The following is a 26,516-nucleotide window of genomic DNA, read 5'->3' on the forward strand; positions in this document are numbered from 1 at the left end:
AAAGGTTCGATAACTAATTTAAAGTTACTAAACTTATTTAAATGCCATGTCATTAAAACATTTAAACACATAATGAAAATTTGATCGTTACAGCAGCACCTAGTGGCAGTTTTCCCAACTAAGGCTTGCATAAATCTCACACTAAAACATTTGTTAAGTTGGATAAAGAAAACAATCTCCAAATTCCTATTCCATATAAAATTGAATTTCACAACTAAAATTAAAAGAAAAGATCATGTCAATAAAGTCAGCAATATGAATTTATATCCAAATTCTCATGAAAACACTGTCGAGAATTCCAATGTGCAGTCGTCTCCTCCTGAAATAATAATAATAATAGAATTGTTATTCATTAATAGAAATTAACTATCAATTTTATAAATGTATCTATATAATTTTGAAATTAACTATCTAGAAATAAAATAGAGAAAATAACAACATAAAAATAATAACTTAGTACAAAGAAATAATACAAACATTACCATGAATGACTCTCCTTTTTGCATGTGGAGAGTCTTGAAGTAAATAATCCATGGTGTTTGGGTACAAAGAAGTATGACTAACATTATCGTTCTGCAGTATCACTGTCAAGGACTTCAAATTACCAAAACCACTTGATTCTATATTGGGAAAATTGGGGAATGAAGAAACACACTGCACATATGAATGCACACATTCTTAGTGATTATTTGAAGTAACTAAGAAACGTTAATATGATTTATTTGAAAGGATGTTAACTCTAATTTCAAGTATACCTGAAGAACCATCGAAGAAAGTATCAACGAGCGTACATTGCTAATCATTTTGAACCAATTCTTCAAAATATCCAAAACTTTCGGAGGATATAGATCGCAATAAGTAGTGATGCTTGCTTCTTCAATATATTCCAAGTTATGCTCAAAAATTTGATTATTTTTAGAAGCAAGATAACCCACAAAATTGAACACTTTTAAATTTGGAGCAGATATCTGGAATTTAAAAAAGTTACCATCGAACTTGCGAAACCTAATGGTTACACTAGCAAGGTTATCACCAGATATAAAAACCATTTTTGCATCCCCTATTAATTGGCATTGGTCCATGACTAAAGTAATAAGCTTCTTAGATTCTATGAAGGGCTTAACACAATCATTGCCACCACTTGAAGTAATTGCAACATCTCTTAAATGACACTCTACTAACTCTGGAAGGTATATAGTTTCTGGAAGCTTCACCTTCGTCAATCCATTTGTTTCAAATGTAAGGTCAAGACATTTCAGGGAACGAAGGAAAAATATTGAGTTAAAAGGTAGCATATTACTTTTCTGATCACGAAGGAAGGTTCCGACAATGAATTTCTCTACCTTTTTTGATAGTGCAATATTGATCATCTTGCTCAAAATGTTGGAGGGAATATACCCTTGATGCTCAACAACAACACTATGCAGACTAGACTCTTCGCGGTTTTGCAAAACCTTAGACACAAATTTCTTGAATTGTTCTGCACTTCCAAAGTGTTCGCGACTAATTTTCAAAGTAGGAAGACACTTCCAAAGATCCTTCCATCTTTTGGATAGGATACAAGTTTGAACAGCTTGTTTTGTAATCAGAAAATTCATGATGTGTGAAATAACGCCATCGGGCATGGTACTAATAATGTCCAGATCTTGTATTTTATTATGCATCACCATGTTCATCTTAGGCTCCTTCTCCGCAATATCTATGTGCATTGACATCTGATAAAAATAGACTTGTATTGATGAATACTAACATGACATTCAAAGTTTCAAATTTAAGAGCTTAAAATTTAACAAATAAGACGGACCAAGATAGAGAAGGTGATTAACACTAAATTATCTTAAATTTGTTTAAAAAGAGAATCAACAATCAACAATTGGGTGTGGCGGATTAAATGAATGAAATCAACAATCGGATGTAGTGAGTAGAAATATAGGTCGTCGTAGAAATTACAATAAAAATAGTCTTCCTATTAATGTATGAGTAGAAATACAAATTCACCTAGAAATTACAAAAAATAGACTTTCATATTAATATATGAGTAGGATTACCGTGGCTCGAGGGGCCAAGGGTGGCCATAGTCCCCCCAACATTTTCAACTTTTTTACACTACAATGCTAATCAATTAGGCATATTAAGAATATATGGGAAGTTTTTATTTACTTCTCTTACATACATACACATATTCCCTCTGTCCCATATTATAAGTTAAAAAAAAAAAAACATTTTCTCTTGTCCCAAATTATAAGCAAAAAAAATTCATTTTTATCATTTTCAAGATTTACTTTTACTTATTCTCATGAAATTTAATGCAAATTACACTTACTTTACTCTCTCTTCTTTTTCCCATAATCTATAAACAATAAGAATTTTTTTTTACATCTTCCAATTAAACTTATTTCAAGAAAAACACAAAAAGTTATACTTCAAATTATCATATTCACCTTTTCTTAATAAGTGTGAAAGTATTATTTTTTTTTTCTTATAATATGGGACAGAGGGAGTACGTTCTTTTTACTTATAAAATCCTTCTTTGATCACATAAAAAAATTAGGATAGACACATTAAAATAATGAAAAATTACTCTCATTTTTATCATTGATTTAGGGTTAGGGTTTGCCACCACACAAAGGCTAGGGTCTTAAAGAGCAAAAGGGGATTTCTCTTGGTACAACTCAAGGGGTGGACGAACTATCTTTGTGGTACACCTTAGGTAGACTAAGTCAAATTGAGTCTCTTGACCACGGGAAAAGATTCAGGATTTTGGTAGAATTATGATTAATTCTTGTAACCCAATTGAGAACTCTTTGGGTAAAGTTACTTATTTGATTCTAGTGGAACGGAGGGGCTGCTCTCTCCCCTAAATTAGGTCATTATTGGACCGAACTGAGTAAACAAATTATCGGGTTCTTGCTTCTCCTTTATCGTTTTTATCGGTTGTTATTATTATTGCTTATTCCACTTATTATTGGTTGTCATTCTATTGCTCCACACATCAAGTAATTGTTTGGTGTGATTTTTCAGACGAATTCACAACAATTGACCCCCACTGTTGGGCAATCGGAACAATTTGAAGTGAGCGCCATGGGTTCCAAGTAGGATATCGAGGTACTTTCTGAAAACAATTTGGAATTGTGGAAAGTGAAGATTGAAGGAATTTTAATGTCTGAGATGATGGGTGAAACATGGAGTGTTGTTATCTGGTGCCTCAGAGATAAAGAATTAACGGAGATCGCGAAGAAGGTCGACCTGGAGATGCGGTGGTAATAAAACTCGACATCAGCCTGGAGAGGCGGTGTTAAAAATACTCGGGGTTCAATGGAGTATAAGTCTATATGAATTCTAGTGATTATAAACTTTGGATGCTCCTATCACATGTGTTTGAAGAATGAATACTTTAAAACCCTAGAGCTAGTTGAAGGTGGAGTCGTTCATCTTGGATACGGGAAAGCTTGAAACGTTTGAGGTATGGTTCAATTTATCTTACGAGGTTTGACAATTGTGGGTTTCTTTTTCACGATGTGAGGTATGTTCTGGAACTTTGATGCAAAGATAATTGGTTTTACTATTGGTCATGCATCGATTACTAGTGGTGATTCTCATGATATGCTTGAGTTTTGGGACTTCGGTTGGTACTTGTTAGTAACATGAGTTTAGTTGAACTGGTGAAACAAGGTTTACTAGGTGGTGGAACTAAACCGGAATTGTTGGAGACTAACAATGGCTTGAAGTATGTTTCAGAGTAGTCGAAGAGGTCTAGTGTGTTACAAGATGGAGATCATGATGTGTATACTTTGGTGGAAACTCAGTTTGAGGTGGAGTCTTCCGATAGTGGGACTAAAGGAAGAAGGTCAACATTAGCTCTTGGCTATCTAATGGGAGATAAGAAGGAGAGTGGTATTGTTTGACCAAAGGCGTGTGACCATGGAGACCTTGTGGGTTATGTTTCAATTGTGACTGAAGAAGTGCAAGACCTTGAGAGGATCTTCAGGGAGGCAATTGAAAATAATGGTGATCAGACTTGGAAACTTATGAGACTGCTGGAGGTAGTTGGATTCAATGAGAGCTTGATGTTGCAGCTTGTGGAACCACCTAAAATTTCATGGTTGGTTCAGAGCCAAGCAATACTTCGAGAGGACGAAAGGCATTCCAGGGTTCGAAGGGTGGTGGAGCTTGTTGAGCTATCTAAAATTCTGATGATAGTTGGGAGCAAGCGTTTCTCCAAGGGGGGTACGGACTTGACCAGTCCGGAGGCTGAAGAGGGTGTGGTGAATCTTGTAGGTGCTACCTAAAATCCTATGATAGTGGCATACAATATCTTCATGAGGACGGAAGGCATTTCGAGGGATGAAGAGTGGGGTACAAATCGAGAAGCTTGGGGTCTAGCAATGGTTGTTGGAAGTAAGTGAAGGTTGGTGTCAACGTCAAGATTCAGGTAGGACTTGGATTGGTATCTTGAATGAGAGAGTTTAAGGAGGAATTCAACCATCGGTTTAAAGGTGAGGTGGAAAATTCCATTAGGAAAAAAATGCCCTAATTTCACAAGTTTTAACATTAGTTTCCCCCAATTAGTCCCAAAATGAATTTTCAATTTTAAAGAGTTGTTTTGCCATCCAAATATAATAATTTTCAATTATCTAAGTATATAAATTTATATAAACCAAATTATTTGAAATATTAATTAGCACACAACCTAAGAATCCATTATGAAAAACTCGATCTACGAACATATCTAATCGATCAATCAACAAATCTTTGAAGCATGATGAAAGCTTAGAGTAAAGAGTTAATGCGGAAACACATACCTTAATAAAATAAAGCTTCACAATTCAAGAGTAGTGAAGAGTAATTGTTCCAGCACTCATAAATTAAATTAAACAACACCTAATTTTTCAAATCGAAGTAAGTTTAAGATTTAATATGTCAATATCGAAAGAGAGCCGAGTGATTATAAATTTACCTCAAATCTTTCACAATGAACAATCTTGATGACGGCGGATGAACAATCTTCGTTTTAAAACCTCAGCAAAACAAAAAAATTATGAAAAGAACCCTAAAAAGGTGTACTACGCATGAGATGTGAAATTGGGCCAAAATATGGGCCAGCATGTCTTAGCTACAAATGGATAATTGTATCATATACCCTACATTTATACCTTCACCCATACAAATTAAAGGAATTTCCAATTTTATTCCTTTTATCATTTATTTTACCCCACAAAATGTTTTCGGTATGTAAATTTTTTTTTTCCTAAATTAAATGAATATTCAGATAGGCATAATTGAAACATAAAATGTGTTTTCTGGTAGGTAAAACTTTTTATATACCGGAAACATTAATTTTGTAGGGATAAAATCAAATGATAAAAAGCAAAAATTTAAAATTCATTTAGTTTTTAGGGATGAAAATATAAATGTAGATTCTATATAGAGTAAAATTCATACAAATGAAATAAAGTTGGCCAAATTTTTTAGGGTTAAATATCTCCTTACAAAATTAATGAATTTTATTTTTGGTCTATAAGAAAAAGTATCACCAAATTAAAGAGTAACACATATTATAATATAATTGTAATTTAAATTACTATGTATTAGATAAGAGCAAGGCCCTCAAGTTTCAAAATTTCTTAGTTTTGTTGCTTTCTTTGGTGATACTTGCTTACATAAGTTGTTTTATATGTGTGTAAAAAATGTGTAAATAATTTTTCTTCCGTTTTATTTATTATTTTTATATGATAAACCTCACATGAAAATAAGATAGTTAAAATGTGCATACATGAATTTTGAAATGTTACCTTCTCTTGTATATAAGATAGTTGGCTTTAACTATATCCAAATTATTATGCATATTTCCATAACTACAATATTTTACTAAAAGGAACTCCAATGTTGAATTTAAAAGCAAAACTCTTAGAATAGAGTTTTGGACCTAATTCAACTGTACAAAATTGACTTGTTCAGTTTTGATGCATGGATATAAATTTTTATTGAGTTTTGGTGAATGGGTATAAATTGCAGAAGACCCAATAGGAAGTGGCCCAATAGTGAGACTTTTGAATCATTATTATTGATTCAATAAATTGATCTGATAACTAAAAATTATATAAATTAATGTAGTGATATTATTTTTTTAAAAAAATAGTTAGAAAAGCAAACACAAGATAGAGAAAGAACACCAACTGATTTTTCAGTTCCTCCATGCATCTCATAGTAAAAATTCTTTTAAAATTGAATCATTATTATATTAGGAATTGAGTCATTATTTCTATGATATATATTTCTATGTCTGCTCAAGGATCACGTTTCTTATTAAATATACAAGAATAAGAGAAACTATTGTAAGTTTTTGAGTCTTACATTAGTTGATATATGGCTTAAAAACTGTTTTAAATATATGGGTGATACATTACACATATTTGATAAGTGCCAAAGTAGTTGAATTATATTTTGAATTAAGGAAATTATTAACTTGTTTTTGCAAGATTTGTGTATATAAGTCCCAAAAAATTGTACATATATGTTTTGATCTAAATTTGGTTAGTATATCTTAAATCTCAATCATTTTGACAAGTTTTTGTAATTAAAATTGAATTTTTGATGAAGAATTAATGTTTGATCTTGAAGATGCTCGCTGGGCTAGAGAAAACTAGATAAAGCCAGAAATCCTGTTGAATTAGCAGAGAGTTTCTGGCTTAAGCCAGAGAAAGCCAGAAATCCTGTTGAATTGGCGGAGAGTTTCTGGCTTAAGCCAGAGAAAGCTACAGATCCTGTTGAATTGGCAGTGAGTTTCTGGCTTAAGACAGATAAAGCTACAGACCCTGTTGTATTGGCAAAACATTTTTGGCTCCAGCCAGAGAAAGCCAGAAGAGCTGGGAGGTGACTCAGAGGACACGTGTTAGCAAACCCAGCTATGAAGTAAGGTAGTTGGCTGAGTCAGCTATAGCTGGTTGGGCCAACTTAAAAATCCAGTTCCACTATATAAGGCCACCAGATGCAGAAAAATAGAAAATATCATTCCCACCACTCAAATTCGTCTAGGAGAGACCTAGGAGGCAGATTCAAGGGGTTTTGGAGGTGGATACACAACAATAGTTGAGGAATCATCATTGTAATGTTTGTTCATCTCTTTTCTTCTTAATCTTTGTAAAGTTCTCATGAATATGGGTAACTAATTTCTTGTTGTTGGGATTAAATGTAAATTACTCTATTAATATGTGTTTATCTTGATCATGGTGTTATATATATATATATATATATATATATATATATATATATATATATATATATATATTCTAGTTACAAATCAATATTGTTGTTATCCTTGTTGTTATTGTTTTCATCTTTGGATTTGAAATGGTATTGGAATATATGTTTTAATTCTTGCTCTAGGTTAACATCTATTAAAAGCTAAGATCTAGGAATAGACTTTGATTTAATATTCACTTAAAGTATTGGAACTTAATGCTATTGGATCGATTAAGCACCCGGGGGATCGGGGTTTGATAGGTACAATAGATTTCTCGACGTTATCTGGGGACGGAAACGTTCGATGAGTAAATACATGATGATATTGATTAGTAGCTTGAATATGTATAACTGAGGCAATTTAATAAGTGATTGACATCTAATCCCAGCAATTTAATCTCCCTGTCAACTTAATCATCGTTACTACTTTTATGTTTTCGCACGTTTTCGTAATCAAACTTGTTTGAAAACCTTTACTTGAAATTATATTAATTGTTGAAAAATATCGATATCGCATCAGTTCATGTGATGACGATAAAAACATACTTACTTTTATACTTCAACGATATTATAAGTTGATTTTGTAGTACTAAGCATATCTAATCACTATTGATCACCCAATATGGAGAGGCTACAAGAATTCATATCAATAAACACTCTACCAAGAAATGACGCACATCCTGGCGTCAGCAGCACCTAATAGCGGTAGTTTTCCTAACATCATATATAGTGAAAAACACTCTATCAAGTTAGGAAGGGTTGCATAAATCTCACACTATAACATTTGTTTATAAGTTGGATCAAGAAAATAATCTCCATATTATAAATTTGAATTTCATAACTAAAATTGAAAAGAAAAAATCATGTCAATAAAGTCAACAAAATATAACAATATTGTAGTTAACCACTTTAATGATGTGTTTGGTTTTGTGGAAAGGAACCTAATTTTCCACTTTCTTTCCACAAAACCAAACAAAGTCTAAGAGATCTCAAAGATATGAATTTATATCCAAATTCTCATGAAAACACTGGCGAGAATTCCGGTGGGTACTCTCCTCCTGAAATAATAATAACAATTAGAATTAGAGCAATGCTATATGATAGAAATTAACTATCAATTTTATAAATGTATCTATATAATTTTGAAATTAACTATATATCTAGAAATAAAATAGAGAAAATAACAACATAAAAATAAGGCTTAACTATCACATTGGTCCCTGTATGTACGTATTTTTTTGGTTTTAGCTGTATTATATGTTTTTTGGTTATAGTTTCTGTATGTGTAAATTTTGTTGAATACAGGGACTAAAACCAAAAAAGCACGTACATACAGGTACCAATATAATATTTAAGCCTAAAAATAATAACTTAGTACAAAGATATATTACGAACATTACCTTGAATGATTCTCTTTTCTGCATGTGGAGAGTCTTGAAGTAAATTTAACATATTTCCCTTGAACGCTTTTAAATTTGGAGCAGATATCTGGAATTTAAAAAATTTACCATCGAACTCGCGAAACCTAATGGTTACACTAGCAAGGTTATCACCAGATATAAAAACCATTTTTGCATCCCCTATTAGTTCGCAATAGTCCATGACTAAAGTAATAAGCTTCTTAGATTCTATGAAGGGCTTAACACAATCATTGCCACCACTTGAAGTAATTGCAACATCTCTTAAATGACACTCTACTAACTCTGGAAGGTATATAGTTTCTGGAAGCTTCACCTTCGTCGATCCATTTGTTTGAAATGTAAGGTCAAGACATTTCAGGGAACGAAGGAAAAATATCGAGTTAAAAGGTAGCATATTACTTTTCTGATCACGAAGGAAGGTTCCGACTATGAATTTCTCTACCTTTTTTGATAGTGCAATATTGATCATCTTGCTCAAAATGTTGGAGGGAATATACCCTTGATGCTCAACAACAAGACTATGCAGACTAGACTCTTCGCGGTTTTGCAAAACCTTAGACACAAATTTCTTGAATAGTTCTGCACTTCGAAAGTGTTCACGACTAATTTTCAAAGTAGGAAGAGACTTCCAAAGATCCTTCCATCTTTTGGATAGGATACAAGTTTGAACAGCTTGTTTAGTAATCAGAAAATTCATGATGTGTGAAATAACGCCATCGGGCATGGTACTAATAATGTCCAGATCTTGTATTTTATTATGCATCACCATGTTCATCTTAGGCTCCTTCTCCGCAATATCTATGTGCATTGACATCTGATAAAAATAGACTTGTATTGATGAATACTAACATGACATTCAAAGTTTCAAATTTAAGAGCTTAAAATTTAACAAATAAGAGGGACCAAGAGAAGGTGGTTAACACTAAATTATCTTAAATTTGTTTAAAAAGAGAATCAACAATCAACAATTGGGTGTGGCGGATTAAATGAATGAAATCAACAATCGGATGTGGTGAGTAGAAATATAGGTCGTCCTTGAAATTACAATAAAAATAGTCTTCCTATTAATGTATGTGTTGGGGTTGATTGCAATGTAAGTCTCACATTGTTAATGAAAGGAAAAAAGGTCAAGAAAATTATATTTGAGAAGTCCCACATTGCTTAAAAAAGAGAAGAGAGAAGGAGTTCAATGCTATATAAAGAGATATCAAGTTCCTTATTTTAAAACACCAAGTAGTAACACTTGTAAACACTTTAAGTTCATGTTTGTGTATTTTTTCTTTTCTCTTGTGCTGTTGTTTAAGAGTATTTTGAGATTTAGTTTAAATATTTACTTTGGAGAGTGTGGGTGTACTGGGTTCATGGGGTGGTTGAGAGTGAAGTCTATAGTGTTTATTCTGTGATTGTCGAGGGAGTTTTGCTGTGAAGTTTAGGTTAGAGAAAATTGATGGAAGAATCACGTTTGGCTTGTGGAAAATCAAGTCAAGGATGTGCTGGTGCAATCAGGGTTACACAAGGTCAGCCTAGAGAGGCGGTGGTAATAATACTTGACATCAGTTTGGAGAGGCGATGCTAAGAATACTCGGGTTATGTCTGAAACAACAACTTATTATGAGGATGCGGAGGTGCTAGTGGAAGATGGAAATTAGTGGATTGTTGAGTCATGGACTTTGGAAGTTCATATCACATGTTTTTGAAGAAGAAATACTTTTGAATCCCTAGAGCTAGTTGAAGGTGGAGTTGTTCATCTTCGAGACGAGAAAGCTTCTAAAGTTCAATGTATTGATGAGTTTCTTTTAACATGTTTGCCACCACACAAAGGTTATGGTCTTAGAGAGCAAAAAGGATTTTCTCTTGGTACAACTCTAGGGGTGTGCGAACTATCTTTGTGGTACACCTTGGATAGACTAAGTCAAATTGAGTCTCTTGGCCTCGGGAAGAAATTCAGGATTTGGGTAGAATTAGGATTAATTATTCTAACCCAATTGAGAACTCTTTGTGTAAAGTTACTTATTTGATTCTAGTGGAACGGATGGACTGTTCTCTCCCCCAGATTAGGTCACTGTTGGACCGAACTGGGTAAACAAATTATCGCGTTCTTTCTTCTCCTTTATCGTTTTTATCGGTTGTTATTATTATTGTTTATTCCGCTTGTTATTGGTTGTCGTTCTATTGCTTCACACATCAAGTAATTTTTTTGTGTATTTTTTCGACGAACTCACAAAAATTGACCCCACTGTGGGGCAATCGGAACAATTTGAAGTGAGCGCCATGGGTTCCAAGTGAGATATCTAGGTACTTTCCTAAAACAATTTAGAATTGTGGAAAGTCAAGATTGAAGCAATTTTAATGTTTGAGATGATGGGTGAAACATGGAGTGTTGTTATTCGGTGCCTCATAGATAAAAAGTTAATGGAGATCCCGAAGAAGGTCGACCTGGAGAGGCAGTGGTAATAAAATCGACATCAGCCTGGAGAGGTGGTGTTAAAAATACTCGGGTTATATCTGAAACAACAACTTTATTATGAGAATGAGGAAGTGCTAGTGGAAGTTGGGATTCGGTGGAGTATAAGTCTAAATGAATTCTAGTGATTATAGACTCTCTTTTTGAGTCATGGACTTTGGATGCTCCTATCACATGTGTTTGAAGAAGGAATACTTTAAAATCCTAGAGGTATTTGAAGGTGGAGTCGTTCATCTTGGAGACGTGAAAGCTTAAAAGGTTTGAGGTATGTGTTAAATTTGTCTTACAAGGTTTGACAATTGTGGGTTTCTTTTTCACGATGTTGGGTATGTTCCGGAACTTTGATGCAAAGATAATTGGTTTTACTAATGGACATGCATCGATTACTAGTGGTGATTCTCATGATGTGCTTGAGTTGTGGGATTTCGGTTGGTAGTTGTTAGTAAAATGTGCTTAGTTGGACTACTGAAACAAGTTTACAAGGTGGTGGAACTAAACTGGAATTGTTGAAGACTAGCAATGGCATGAAGTATGTTTCAGAGTTGTTGAAGAAGTCTTGCGTGTTACAAGGTGGAGATCATGGTATGTATACTTTGCTGGAAACTCGGTTTGAGGTGGAGTCTTCCGATAGTGAGACTAAAGGAAGACAGTTCACATTAGCTCTTGGCTATCTAATGGGAGATATGGAGGAGAATGATATTGTTGGACCAAAGGCGTGTGACAATGGAGACCTTGTGGGTTATGTTTCAATTTTGGATGAAAAAGTGCAAGACCTTGAGAGGATCTTCAGGGAGGCAATTGAAAATAATGGTGATCAGACTTGGAAACTTATGAGACTGCTGGAGGTAGTTGGATTCAATGAGAGCTTGATGTTGCAGCTTGTGGAACCAACTAAAATTCCAAGGTTGGTTCAGAGCTAAGCAATACTGCGAGAGGACGAAAGGCATTCCAGGGGTCGAAGGCTAGTGGAGCTTGTTGAGCTATATAAAATTCCGATGATAGTTGGGAGCAAGCGTTTCTTCAAGGGGTACGGACTTGACCAGTCCGGAGGCTAAAGAGGGTGTGGCGATTCTTGTGGGTGCTACCTAAAATCCTATGGTAGTGGCATACAATATCGTCATGAAGGCGGAAGGCATTCCGAGGAATGAAGAGTGAGGTATAAACCGGGAAGCTTGGGGTCTAGCAATGGTTGTTGGAAGCAAGTGAAGGTTGGTGTCAAGGTCAAGATTCAGGTAGAACTTGGATTGATGTCTTGAATGAGAAAGTTTAAGGAGGAATTCGACCATCGATTTAAAGGCGAGTTGGAGAATTCCATTAGGAAAAAAATGCCCTAATTTCACAAGTTTTAACATTAGTTTCCCCCAATTAATCCCAAAATGAATTTTCAATTTTAAAGAGTTGTTTTGCCATCCAAATATAATAATTTTCAATTATCTGAGTATATAAATTTATATAAACCATGTTATTTAAAATATTAATTAGCACACAACCTAAGAATCCATTATGAAAAATTCGATCTACGAACATATCTAATCGATCAATCAACAAATCTTTGAAGCATGATGAAAGCTAAGAGTAAAGAGTTAATGCGGAAACACATACCTTAATAAAATAAAGCTTCACAATTCAAGAGTAGTGAAGAGTAATTGTTCCAGCAATCATAATTTAAATTAAACAACACCTAATTTTTCAAATCAAAATAAGTTTAAGACTTTAATATGTCAATATCGAAAGAGAGTCGAGTGATTATAAATTTACCTCAAATCTTTCACAATGAACAATCTTGATGACGGCGGATGAGCAATCTTCGTTTTAAAACCTCAGCAAAACAAAAAAAAAATGAATAGAACCCTAAAAAGGTGTACTATGTATGAGATATGAAATTGGGCCAAAATCTAGGCCAGTATTTCTTAGCTACAAATGGATAATTGTATCATATACCCTACATTTATACCTTCACCCGTACAAATTAAAGGAATTTTCAATTTTATTCCTTTTATCATTTATTTTAGCCTACAAAATGTTTTCGGTACGTAAAACTTTTTTTCCTAATTAAATTAAATGAATTTTCCGATAGGCATAATTGAAATATAAAATGAGTTTTTTGGTAGACAAAACTTTTTATATATCGGAAACATTAGTTTTGTAGGGATGAAGTCATATGATCGAAAGCTAAAATTTGAAATTCATTTAGTTTGTAGGGATGAAAATATAAATGTTGATTCTATATAGGATAAAATTCATACAAATGAAATAAAGCAGGCCAAATTTTTTAGGGTTAAATATCTCCTTACAAAATTATTGAATTTTATTTTTGGTCTCTATAAGAAAAAGTATCACCAAATTAAAGAGTAACACATATTATAATATAATTGTAATTTAAATTACTATGTATTAGATAAGAGCAAGGCCCTCAAGTTTCAAAATTTCTTAGTTTTGTTGCTTTCTTTGGTGATACTTGCTTACATAAGTTGTTTTATATGTGTGTAAAAAAGGTGTAAATAATGTTTCATCCGTTTTATTTATTATTTTTATATGATAAAACCTCACATGAAAATAAGATAGTTAAAATGTGCATACATGAATCTTGAAATGTTACCTTCTTTTGTATATAAGATAGTTGGCTTTAACTGTATCCAAATTATTATTGATATTGATGAACCATAACTACAATATTTTACTAAAAGGGGCTGCAATGTTGAATTTAATAACAAAACTCTTAGAATCGAGTTTTGAACTTAATTCAACTTTATAAAATCGACTTATTCAGTTTTGATGAATCAATATTAATTCTTACCAAGTTTTGATGCATTGATATAAATGGCCGGAGACCCAATAGCAGGTGGCCCAATAGCAAGACTTTTGAATTATTGTTATTGATTCAATAAATCAATCTAGATAACTAAAAATTATATAAATAAAGTAGTAATAATATTTTAAATAAAAAATAAAAAATCAATAGTTTGAAAAGCAAACACACAATTTTCCGACGGTGCCACTGTTCTCAAATTTTCTCTCTTGTTTCACACATAAGTTACTCACACGCATATATACATATGTGTTCTCAAATCTATATATATAAATCCTAAATAGTTCTCCTACCACTAATCCTAACCCTAATTATATTAACCAATCATAGCTTTTAAATCATTTTCTTTTAAAAATAAATAATAAAAAAATTAACAATTATAATTAATTGTTTATTTAGCCACATGCCACATTATTTCTAATGATTTGTCATATGCCACATTTAATTTGAAGCATTCATATGTCTTTTCATTTCATTTCTATTCATACACCATTATCTTTTTCATATGCCCATTTTAATTACCAAGAAATCTAATGGTTTCCAATGAAAAGTTTTTTTAAGCAATGAAAAGTTGTAAAAATTTAATTTCATATAAGCACTTATCTTTTCGGTGGACATTATAAATACGTTTTTATTTCTTTGTTTGTTTTTCAATTCTTTCCACCACCTTAGTCATTTGGAATTAATTGATTTTCTTCTTTACCTATGTTTTTTTTATCTTCCTTTCACATTCACCTCTTCATCCTTATTATTTTTTCATGTTGTTCCTTTTTAATGTGTTTGCTCATGGTATTAGGTAATAGTTCGTCATTTTAACTATTTTTGTTTCCTCCCATAATTACTTGCATTCAAGATATTTACAGCAGTAGTTTTAATTCATATGCTTTGAATATCTATAAAATCTTTTGTTTTGTAGATATACCAATTTAGATTGGTTGATCTAACAAATACTTTATTTTAATTTTTGTCGTATAAGTATTGCCGTCTTTTTGGTTCGGGTAGCTACGACAATGTTCCTCTAAAGGCTAATATAAAAATAAAAATTCATGTGAATTCTTAACGTATTGTCTTTTATATATATATATATATATATATATATATATATATATATATATATATATATATATATATATATATATATATATATATATATATATATATATATATGACTTAGGAGAAGAGGATAAACGCTTCTATTTTCACTTTTATTACATCCTTACTTATGAAAAATGGTAGCTCATGTAAATATATTTTGTCATCTTTTTAAGTGATTTTAAGATTATTTTATACAAACTTTTGAATAGATTATTTTGAGAGATTCATATAAAGATAATGTGAAGTATTTTCATTTTTATTGTGAGCCGCAATTTTATATCTATTTTACTTTAGTAGTTTTCTTTTATTTGGAAATTGGTTTTTAACACTTTAGTTTATCATTTCTTTATAAAGGAATTTTAATGATTTGGTGGATAAGTCGGTGCACATGCCATGTAAAGAAAGGTAAAATTATTTATAAAATTGTTACTATTGTATTTTGTTACTATTGTATTTTCCATATTATAATATAAAACAACGCATCACATCCGTGCATCGCACGGGTAAGGGTCTAGTTAGGATTTAAACCCTTTCACCTCACACGCAACACCTCCCATTTACTTTTAACACCTCCCCTTTTTTTTCCTTATTTCTTTCTTTTCTATAATTGGTGGGCTCTTCGGTATTTTCTCGTGCACCATCTAAATTTACCAAAATACTCTGCTCACAACTAATAAAAATCTTATCGTTTTGTCCACCATGACCCATAAAATTATTTTAAATGAAACACGTAACACCCTAATATTTCGAGCCTAAAATTAAGCTTTTTTTATAAAAAAAAAAAAAAAAAAAACGGAAATTTTTATAATAAAATATTTGAATGATTCTTAAATTAAACTAGATAAAGCATTTTAAAAACAAAGATTGAAATGCAAAATAAATAATAATCATTTTGGACCGGGCAATGGATCAAAGGATAAATTAGTTAGGCCCAATAAGTTCAAAAGTAACAAAGCCCAATCAAAGTGATCCATGAAGACTCAGTAGGCGAGATGGCGAGACAACATGACGTGGCGAGATGAAGTGATGTTGCGCCAACGGGTTTTGGACATTGGGTCGCGTCCAAAATATCTTCTTCTCGCCAAACTATCAATTGTTTAGCTTCACGTGGAAGAAATCATCACCCCCATAAACCTCCATAGCCTGGAAAGGATAACCACCCCTATTCTTGCGCTGGTTCGTCGGAGAAGACAGTGGTGGCCGAAGTTCTAGGAGATCAAACTTGGAGAAGAAGGAATTTGCAGCCTATAAATAGCTTCATATTTTCATTGTGAAGGATAACACATTTTTTATCAGTCCATATTTGATAAACTTATGTAACATTATTCTTATATTACTACTAATATAACCCCTTTGAGTGTTCACCTGAACACATTCATAACAATTCAATTTCCAAAAAAGAAAAGTAAATAAAATCCCTAAATAACATCTTGAACTCTAACTATGGAGTATGGACCATAGGGTAACAAAGATCCAAAGATAGCATCAAGCATCATCGTTTTCCGGTGTCAAACAAGTAATGATCTAAAAATATTATATGCATGTAGAGGATTGCGATCTAAAAACAACATATAAATCAAAGTATGTAGCGAAAAAAACATACATGACACGACAAAAAACATAACACAACATCTCACATAACATATTGCATTTTCAACAACACACGAATAATAACTTTTTTAAAATAGTTATTTTACTAGCTGTTTGGTAAATATAATTTATTTTTCAAATATTATTTTAAGTAGGTTTATAACTTATCTTTTTTCTTCTAATTTTTCCACTTACAATTTTATTTGAAAAAATTAAATATAAGTGAGTTCAACCATTAATCCTATTGCGGGACCTTGACTTGACTGCAACAAATTGACGACAGTGATGCACCCATCCTCAAAACCAAGGATCCATCCCTACCCTACACACATTACTTGTTTTGTGTTGTGCTGCTCCTTTTTCAACAAGTTACTTGTCACTTTCTCATCACTTCACTTCTTGTTTTGGTATCGTGTCAAATAAAATAAAAAACAAACACATTTGAGACACACTCAGTGAAGACGCTACTACTACTACTTTGCTGTTCCATTCCTGATTCCACCGACAAACACAACACAATGGAGACTGTTGGTTCTACAAGGCTTGGTCGAGCTTCTTCTCGTTACGGTGCACCTGCTGTGTTCAATGGTCGTGTTAGAAAATGGGAGAAGAAATGGGTTCATGTTTCTCCTTCTTCTTTTAACAACAACTCTAAAAATAAGAATGATAATGGTAACGACAAATCTCGTTTACTTCTCCGACGTTGGACTCCGGTTACTAACACTTCTTCTTCTTCTGCTGCTGATGAGCCACCCAGAAGGAAGTTTCGTTATACTCCTGTATGTTTGTTTTAATTTTGCTTTTAAAGTTCAAAAAAATAATTGGGGTTTTAGTTTTGTGTTATAAAGTTTCGATTTTTATTGTTGTGATGTGTTGATTGGTTGCAATGTTTTGTTGGGTTTGTGGATTTTTGTTTAGAAAGTGATTGTTATGTGAAGAAGAGTGTTAGGGTTTTGTTGTATTGTGTTGTGTTGGAATGTAAACTATGAAGCACGAAGACTTCATAAATTAGGCGTGTCCCGGTGTCTGACACGACACAGACACGCGATTATACCAAATTATGTCATTTTTTCAAAATTATTGTCAGCCGTCAGTGTCTGTGTTGTGTCTGATGTTCGTGTCTATATCTGTGCTTTATAGGAATGTATGCATGTGGGTTGAATTGGAATTTGAGGTACTGACTCATGGTTCTAAATTGGGGTCGCGGTTGTAGTTACATTACACTGCTAAGTGCTAACTATGTATGTATGATATTGCCACAATTGCAGTTGTGATATAGTTGCAAAGACCTATAAAATCATTATACTGTTGCACAATTGCAGTGTCGGTTTCAATTTAGAACTATGATAAGAAGAGAAGCTGCTTTCTTTGAGTTTCTGTAGTTTGCATTTCAATTGGTTCCATGTTTGTTGAGGTTATGGTACAAGGTATTAGGGTGAAGATTGTGGGTAGAAAGAGGGGCTATATAATCCTATAATAGAACATTAAGATATTATGCGATTCATGTAGCCCACCCCATCTAGTTGGCTAAAGCTTGGACGTTGTTGTTGAATACAAAGAGGGTTTTGTCCTATGTAATACCAACACTTTAGATTGAAGGTGTCTCTAGTGTCCAACACATAGAGTTACATGCAATCACTTTCATTTTCTGAAATAATTATCGGTGTCTACGTATCGGTGTCTACGTATCAGTGTCACGTGTTAGGGTCGTGTATGGTGTCTAGTCGGTGATTTATAGGTGTTACATTATTTTGTGTGGTTTTCTATGTGGGTGAATCAATCATTGGTTATAGGGTTCTTTAATTGGACTTTTGAAAAGAAAAGAACTCCCAATCATGAAACATTGCCAGATAAAACTGGGTCGTGTATGATCTTATCAATTACCATCTCCTTTGGTGCATTACGGTTTTGGTTCAATAATTGTTTTTCGTTATAAGTGAGATTGGTCATCAATGTCATGATGCAGATTGCTGCGCTAGAAGAACAGAAAAAGGGGGTTGCGGAAAAGGTTGAAAATGAATCCACAATTGAGAGTGACCAGATGAAAGTTAGACAGACAGATGTGAATCATGGGGTGCACAGGAAGCTGAATATGAATGAAATTTTGGACAACACAAAGGTAAAGTAACTGGATTTTTATCGTTTCTGGTTTGAATGGTTTTAAACATATTTCCTCTGATGATTATCACATCATAGGGATTAATTCAAGGGTGTGGTGTGGTCTTCTGATTTCTGTATTTAGTAAACATTGGGTAAGGATCATATCATTTGTGTACATGCATTATAACTTAACACCATGTAAGAACTAAGAACTGCTATCGTTTGTCCCCAAAAACTAGAAATAATCCTGAAATATTTCCGATTCAGATATTTATACTTTGCGGACTTTGTGCTCTGTTCTAGATTATCAAAAGTCAGTTCTAACTTTGGATATAAGAGGAGGATTGTGTTAGACAATTAAATGGACAAACATATAATTATGGTGTATTGATGTTAGGCCATTACTTTGCTTGTTTGTAACAGAACATAACTAGGGAAAAATGCACAGAACCACAAAACATTTTGGTTCAGTTCTGGATAAAAAGTAGGTAATTTGGTTCGTCAGTATTGTCAAGTAATGGTTTTAGCGAAGTGGAATTTTAACAAAATGATATCTATCTGCGATACACAAATAGCAATGCTATAGCATATAGCACTGTAGTGTAGCAGAATAGGAACAGACTGCTATTTTCTGTAATCTGCAATTGACAACACTATGCTCGGTTCATGCGAACTATTTTCCCGGTTCAGTTCGGTTTTTATCTACCCGAACTGAACCATGGTATAGGTAGTTTCTTTTATGATAGTGCGAAAAGGTGTTTCTTTTGTTGTATGTGAAGTATAACATAATAATGATCAATAACATCGGCTTACATATATTTCTATTGGTGTTGCAGGACTCAAACATGAATAAGTTGGATCTTGATTTGGACTTCCAAGGAAACAATGGTGAAAACAACCAGGACAGTGATGACTGATGATCATATGGGAAAAAATTATCTAGTGGGTGGTCCATGAACTACAAAGATATCACGCGGCATGCTATATAAGCATATATATAGTTAGTTTGTCAGTTAGAATGTTGTATATAGTTAGTACTTCGTACTTATCTAGTGCATGTAGCATCAGCAACTAGTTGATGAGCATAGTTGAAGTTGAGACTAAAAAAGTAGCTGAAGTTTGCTTATTCTGATAATTAAAAGTCAGTTATTTTGGTTGATTGCATATTTTCTTTGGTTGATAAAAGTCAGTTTAATTTGGGATTAGCCCTTTTTTAATAATAAAATTATATATATATATATATATATATATATATATATATATATATATATATATATATATATATATATATATATATATATATATCTCAAGTTTCTCAATATTATTAGTCTCTTCCATTGAATTGCTCAAAATTCCCCCACCTACTAAAAGATATTTTCTGATAGTGTATTTTGCTAGTGTGAGCAAACACAGGAAGAGAAGAACAATCATCATTTTGTTAGTCTATAGATTGAGCAAAAACATGGTGCTAGTACGTGTAGTTTTTATTTCTTCTTCTTATACAATGTACCAGTAGTTATTCATAACAATAATTTCGGTTTATTTGCTTGTATAGGGATAAGTATCAAGGGAAATGATTTAGAAAGGAAAACAAATTCAGGTTGATAGTTTTTTTAAAAAAACAAAAAAAACAAAGGTATACTCTGCGCGTGCAACTACAACATTTACACTGGTTTACTCAAACCAATGAAGAAAATCTCAATTTTTTTACCAAACACAGATGTGTGCTACTATAAAACCACTAATTTTACGACATCCAAATGCATCCAAATACAGACACTTATGAAGTTTGTATGTACACTTCTACGAAAAATTAGGGGGTTTTAGTCACAAGGGCGGGTGAAAGCACCCCCCACCCTTTCATTCGGAAGCCGTCAGCCAAAAAGAATTATACACTAGGGGGCCGTTTGAATTTGACTTATTTTTGAGCTTCAAAAAATAACTTATATAAATAAATAAACTTTTATGTTAATTAATTTATAAGTTTGACCTAAGAAACAAATATTATATATTTATAAGCGATTTTCTCATAAACTACATTGAAAAATTTATAATAATACATAAAAACTTATTTATTTGTATAAGTTGTTTCGCAAAAGCTCAAAAATAAGTCAATCCAAAGAGACCCTAGATGTCGGGGATAGTTCCATCCAACATCGTCGCCCTTTTAAAATGATAAATTATGCAAAAATACAAATAAAAGTAGTAATGAAGAAAATGCAAGGTCAAGAGTCACACCAGATCAATTAAGAAAACAGTTGCATCCCCTCAAGACTTTCCCTTCAAATTTTACAACGACTGATCTTTGCCCCTTACAAATTATGATTTGCTAACAGAAAGGGACAATACTACACTAGATAGCTCAAAAATAAATGAGGGATATGTAGAAATCCCCCACTACAAAGAGTTAATTATAATGAATCAGTTAATTGCATGAATAGATTACAACCAAAATCTCATGGAATCGGATCCATATACTGTTTTATTATTATTAAAAAAAAACTCCCGATGTATAAGAGAAAAGATTAGTGCTTTCAGCGTTTGACGAATTAAAGCTCTGCAAATGAGAACCGGAGTGTGAACTACATAAAAAGACATTGGATAATATCCAAAATTACTCGAGCATTTCTTCATGCCGTAATCATTCATCTGCATTGTTGCCTTCCACTTCATGTGTTACGCCGACTTCTGCTGGACGAATTACACGATCATAAAGCATATATCCGGCCTGCAAATATAACCAAAGTATTCCATTTCATTTACACTTACAAGTCATGTTTGCATTTGATGGTAGTATGTCATAGATAAAGATCATGAATAATATGTAATGACAAATGGAGTTCATTTTTTATGTTCATAAATTAAACATAAAAAAAGACCAACAATATGATTGATTACATGTAAAGATGGACTGAAAGCATGCATTTTTATTATTTGTATCGACTGAAATTGAGTAGAGGGACAAAAAACGAAATTCAAAATTATTATAAGACTTAAAAACATATTTAATTCCCAGTTATTACTATAGAAAAAGAATTTATAAAGCACATGCCCTTAAAATATCAAATGAAAATAACCAGCATTTTGATGTAATGAACAGAAAGTGTCATAAATAGTGACACCGACACATCAACCTAGACCATTAATATTGAAATTTTGTATTGAAAAAGGATTAACGAAATAAAAACACAAACAATTTTAAAGGTCAACGCAATTTTTGAAATCAGAAAAGAAAAACTGAAACGCAGCACAAACAATAAACGATCACGGAAAGTACCTTCAGAACGACTCCAACAGTGCCTGGAGGCTTGGTAGCATCAGGTATTTGGAAGATGGCATTATGCCTGTTTGGATCAAATGGTTCGTTTGTAGGATCAAATTTTTCTACACCATGCTTTTTAAGTACCTGTAAGCAGCAGATTTAAATCTTAAATAATAGGATTGAACACCAGCAGTGAAGCACATTACTTCAGACAAACAATAATGCAATGCAACCGGTCTACTCTCCTAAACATGGCCATCAATTTCCTAGATCATTGTATGGTTACCAATGTACCAAATTGCTATGTTCTTGGATCCATAACGCCATCACTTGAAACATGCAATTCCCTAGTTTTCTTTTATTCTCTTTTATTGGTCACCAATGTTGCTTGCTTTATTTTTCAAAACAACCAAGGCTTCATTCCTTGAAGACGATGTGAAAAATTCAACCCATTAAAATCAAACCTTCAGAATCCACCTATTTTCTATCATTAACTTTGAATCTAACAACTCAGAAAACACTCAGAAAGAATGACCATAAATTAACTTTGAATCTAACAACTAAAGAGCTACATCATAAAGTAGAACAGTCTACCTCTGCAAGTTGTTTCTCGGTCATTTCAACACCTTCCAGAAGTGTTTTCAGGAGTTTTGCGGCTTCATCGGATTCTTTAGGTGATTCAATTTTTGAAAAACTTTCCTTTACAACTGAAGAAGCTCTTCCCAAATTGTCAGCAACATCTAGTAAACTCTTGGCGAAATTCTACATCATATTAGAAAACACTGAGCAACGAGTCGAAAACTAAAACATTACAGAGCAAGATGTATGCAGCACAAAAAAAAAATTGTCAAAACATAGACCTGTATGGCAAATTTTTTTGAATTCTCAGCATTTCGTTTAGTCCTGTCCATGACATTCTCCATCTCTGCATAAGTACGCAAAACTTTATCCTGCATTTTCTCAATCTCCTTCTGCTTCAACTTCAAAAGTGCTTCCTTTTCAGTAGCAAGCTTTACTAATTCATCTCTGGATAAATCGCATTCAATCTCTACATCTGTATAAAAAATAAATGCATTTTGTTTAAAAACTCCACTCGTTCCACAGATTGACATTGACATCGAGATTCTGAAATAGACCCTAACCTGAGTCACTGGTTTGACCTTCGCCTTTAACTTCTTCATTCTGATCAACTACCTTGGCTTTTTCACTTGTTTTTGCAGCATCATCACTTGAAGTTTCAGGTGAGGCCGAGGAAGAAAATCCAAACCTTGGAGTCAATGATGAACTTATTTGTGGACAAAACAAATTGGCTTGAACTGGAATAAGCTGAAACATTAGAAATCACACATAGAACTTAATGAGAATTTCACAATGCATAACTAAACCTAAAATTACTCATACAAATAATTGACGAGCTTAATTTTGAACTTTTTTTGTAAACCAAGGTATTTCCAGACACAACTACAAAGCCCCTCTAGGTAACTGAGATCCCTTTAAGAGATTAACCTCTCCCAACATATATTCTTTCAAGGATGAAACTCAACTAAATGGATGAGAAACCTAAATATCCACGGTATCTGGCCCAAAGAACAACTAATCCAGAGGACCAATCCCACCGTTCACTAGCAGGAGCCCAATTGATTTGTCACACCAAGGACCTGTTTGGATAAACAGCTTATTTGCATCTTATAGTACAAGTGCTTATCGTGATAAGCTCTTATGTATAAGCTTACATAAGCTATATTTATAACAAAATATAAAATGAAGATAAATTGTTTTTATGTATGCTACTAGCTGTATTTATAAGCTATATTTGAGAACTTGTAAAATTAAACTCAAAAAAATTTATAAAAATTGTCATAAGCTGTTTTCATAAGTTCTCTCATCCCAAACACTCTCACAAAACTTGTATGATTAGATAAACTCAAATTAGCCAATGCAAACAGACCCCATGTTGTACAATAAATTTCAACTTTTTCAATAATTCAAAGCCAAGACATCAAAAAATAAAAAATAAAAGAGAATTTAGGGTACAACAAATTTAAACTTAATTTCGTCAAAAAAACAAAAAATTTAAACTTAATTCAACAATTGATAGCCAAAATATCACAAAAATAGAGAAAAAGATGATTTAGGGTTAAAGTTTATGAGTAAATCCTAAAACCCTAATAAAACCCTACAACACAAAATTGCGAAAAAAGTTAAATTTTTTCATTGAGTACTACGAGGGAGATACCTTATTAGCTGATTGATGAGGAAAGGAACTGAAATTATGGAAGAAAGTGGTGGAAAAGGGTTGTGGCGGCTTGTGTGAAGCAGAGAGAAGTGCGAAGCTTCTGGAAGCTCGGGAAAGTACCCTATAGATGGACATGGCGGAAGAAGAAGAATCAGAAATTGGGAGGAAATTGAAAGGGTTGGGAATTAGGATTGGGGAAGTAAGGGTTTATGAAACGGGTTTTGGTGGAAAATAACAGAGAGAAATTGAGGGGAAAATAAATGATGGAAAATTTGCTTGGAAAGAAAGAAAAGAAAACTGGATTGGGCCGGGTCGGGTCGGGTCGTCGCGTCGAACTTATGTTTTCTTGTGTTATACTCCGTCTCATCTTTAAATAAAATTTTTGTTGCCACAAAAAAAAAAGAATTGTTTTTAGATTTTTTTTATGTAATGATAGATGTATTTACTCTATTTTTTAAATAAATAAAAAAATTTATTTTATGGACTAGAGGGAGTACGAAGTATTTATTAAAAAGATGTCTTAAATATATTTTTGTTCCTTACTGAGATATTTTCTTCAAAAAAAAATTCTAAAAAAAAACTCAAAATTTGATTTTTGAGTTGAGATTTTTTATTATTTTATGTTATTTTTTGAAATTTAAAAAATTTATATTTAATTTTTCTCATTTTTTAAAATTCAAAATTTTGTAAACAAACTTTTTATAGTATTCAAACTATGTTTAAAAAAAATTATTCAAAAATTTAAAACTTTAAATATAATTAAATAATTTTAATTTTTTTTATAAAATAACAGGAACTGCAACTGCAAGAACAACATATGAATGATTTATTGCCTAACAAACATCTTTTTGATGTCCTTTCTCATTTTCCTTTGAGTCTTCTTCATCAGACTCATTTCTTGAGCTTCTTCCTCAGCAACAACTTTTTTTCCCTCCCTCTTGGATTCATTTTGCTCATTTTGTGAAATAATTTATTGACCCAATCTGGGTAGGACTGTTTGGCAATGTGGAAGAGCTTGCTTCGGAAGGATCATAACATCTGTGGTATTTTTGGAATGAATTTTGCTAATGTGTATCTTAAGGGCACATGTTAAGAAACTCAAAAGTAGAATTACTGTATTGAAAATTACAATAATTTGAGAGGAATATTTCTATATTAAGTTGTTTATCATATTCGATAGTACTCATATATACCATGTTCTAGATTCAGATTTCCAAGGAGAAGACATACAATAATCAAGTTTGGGAGAAATCATAACTTGCAACTTGCAGCTTAATTTGGAATTATTGTAATTTGCATCTTAACGGGATGGATGGACCATGTTCCACAGACCATAAAGATCAGAGTTCTTCCTCTCAGGAAGCAGACAAAGGAGAAACTTAGGAGCACTTGGAAGTTTGGACTGAACATGATCAAACAGTTAATTGAATCCTTCGATTTTGATTGCGATTTACGATTTTTCGATCTTACTATCCTCTTTTAGAAATATTTATAATAGCACTTAATTGAAATTCTTATATTTTCTTTTTAAGTCTTTCTGCAGTTTATTGAATAACAGGTGACATTTTTAAATGAGCCAAATATATACGTCAATTTAGGAAATTGTGGTTTAGTATTAGCAATCTTAAGAACGTGATTATGAATTTATAAAATCATGTACCCAATTTCTAGTTGGGGGCTACTGCCATATTTGCTATGATGTCTTATGAATTTGGTATATTTATTTTAGTATGTTGATTGATATGTAGGTTCAAATTCAATTGTCTGACTAAAATATGAGTTGTTTCTTTGATTGAGCAGGATCCAAACAATAAGAATGTGGTCAACTGTGATGAGAAATTGAAAGGTATTTTACTTGGGCAACCTCAAGTTGAGTTAGCAGAACTTCCAGCACTTATCAAGCTGCATTTTCCGAAAGAGCCCAAGTGATGTGTGTGACACGAATCAAGATGTCTGTTGTATCAAGATGTCTGTTTATAAGATTTCGACAATTAGCATGACAATTGCGCAGCGATAATTGTCGGGGGTAGAAAAAGGACTAACTAGCATGACAACATATCAAGCATGTAAATTAATTATTTTATTAATGATTATTGATTTCAGATCACAAAATGTAGTGCATAAGTGGTTGGCTTCAATAATAATATTGGTAGAATATCTTATAGATCAACCAAGCCTCTCTGGACCAGATAGGAAGACTGCCAAGAAGACCAAACTCCACAACTAAACAAAAACCAAGTAAACCTTCTTTGAAATTTTTGTGCAACAACAAAATATGTGATGCACACATATTTATG

The 26,516-nt window shown here is 32.7% G+C and overlaps 4 protein-coding genes across 4 annotated transcripts; 1 reads left to right on the plus strand and 3 right to left on the minus strand.

Annotated features, from left to right (window-relative positions):
• Window positions 1-247: 247 nt before the first annotated feature.
• Window positions 248-1,715, minus strand: LOC123915225 (putative F-box/LRR-repeat protein At4g15060). Its single transcript, XM_045966366.1, has 3 exons — window positions 756-1,715; window positions 565-654; window positions 248-319 (listed from the first exon to the last, which is right to left on the minus strand). Exons 1-3 carry the CDS (start codon window positions 1,713-1,715, stop codon window positions 248-250), a joined length of 1,122 nt encoding a protein of 373 aa, XP_045822322.1.
• A 6,544-nt stretch (window positions 1,716-8,259) lies between these two features.
• On the minus strand, window positions 8,260-9,477 carry LOC123915226 (FBD-associated F-box protein At4g10400-like). The gene is made up of 2 exons (XM_045966367.1): window positions 8,643-9,477; window positions 8,260-8,300 (listed from the first exon to the last, which is right to left on the minus strand). The coding sequence occupies exons 1-2, from the start codon at window positions 9,475-9,477 to the stop codon at window positions 8,260-8,262; spliced, it is 876 nt and encodes a 291-aa protein (XP_045822323.1).
• A 7,354-nt stretch (window positions 9,478-16,831) lies between these two features.
• On the plus strand, window positions 16,832-19,887 carry LOC123918959. Its single transcript, XM_045971160.1, has 3 exons — window positions 16,832-17,400; window positions 18,588-18,740; window positions 19,558-19,887. Exons 1-3 carry the CDS (start codon window positions 17,140-17,142, stop codon window positions 19,636-19,638), a joined length of 495 nt encoding a protein of 164 aa, XP_045827116.1. The 5' UTR covers window positions 16,832-17,139; the 3' UTR covers window positions 19,639-19,887.
• A 1,080-nt stretch (window positions 19,888-20,967) lies between these two features.
• On the minus strand, window positions 20,968-24,546 carry LOC123918960 (grpE protein homolog 2, mitochondrial-like). The gene is made up of 6 exons (XM_045971162.1): window positions 24,220-24,546; window positions 23,126-23,309; window positions 22,844-23,037; window positions 22,578-22,745; window positions 21,999-22,127; window positions 20,968-21,449 (listed from the first exon to the last, which is right to left on the minus strand). Exons 1-6 carry the CDS (start codon window positions 24,352-24,354, stop codon window positions 21,363-21,365), a joined length of 897 nt encoding a protein of 298 aa, XP_045827118.1. The 5' UTR covers window positions 24,355-24,546; the 3' UTR covers window positions 20,968-21,362.
• Window positions 24,547-26,516: the final 1,970 nt, after the last annotated feature.

Source organism: Trifolium pratense, linkage group LG3 (genome assembly GCF_020283565.1).
Source record: "Trifolium pratense cultivar HEN17-A07 linkage group LG3, ARS_RC_1.1, whole genome shotgun sequence".
Lineage (NCBI taxonomy): Eukaryota > Viridiplantae > Streptophyta > Magnoliopsida > Fabales > Fabaceae > Trifolium > Trifolium pratense.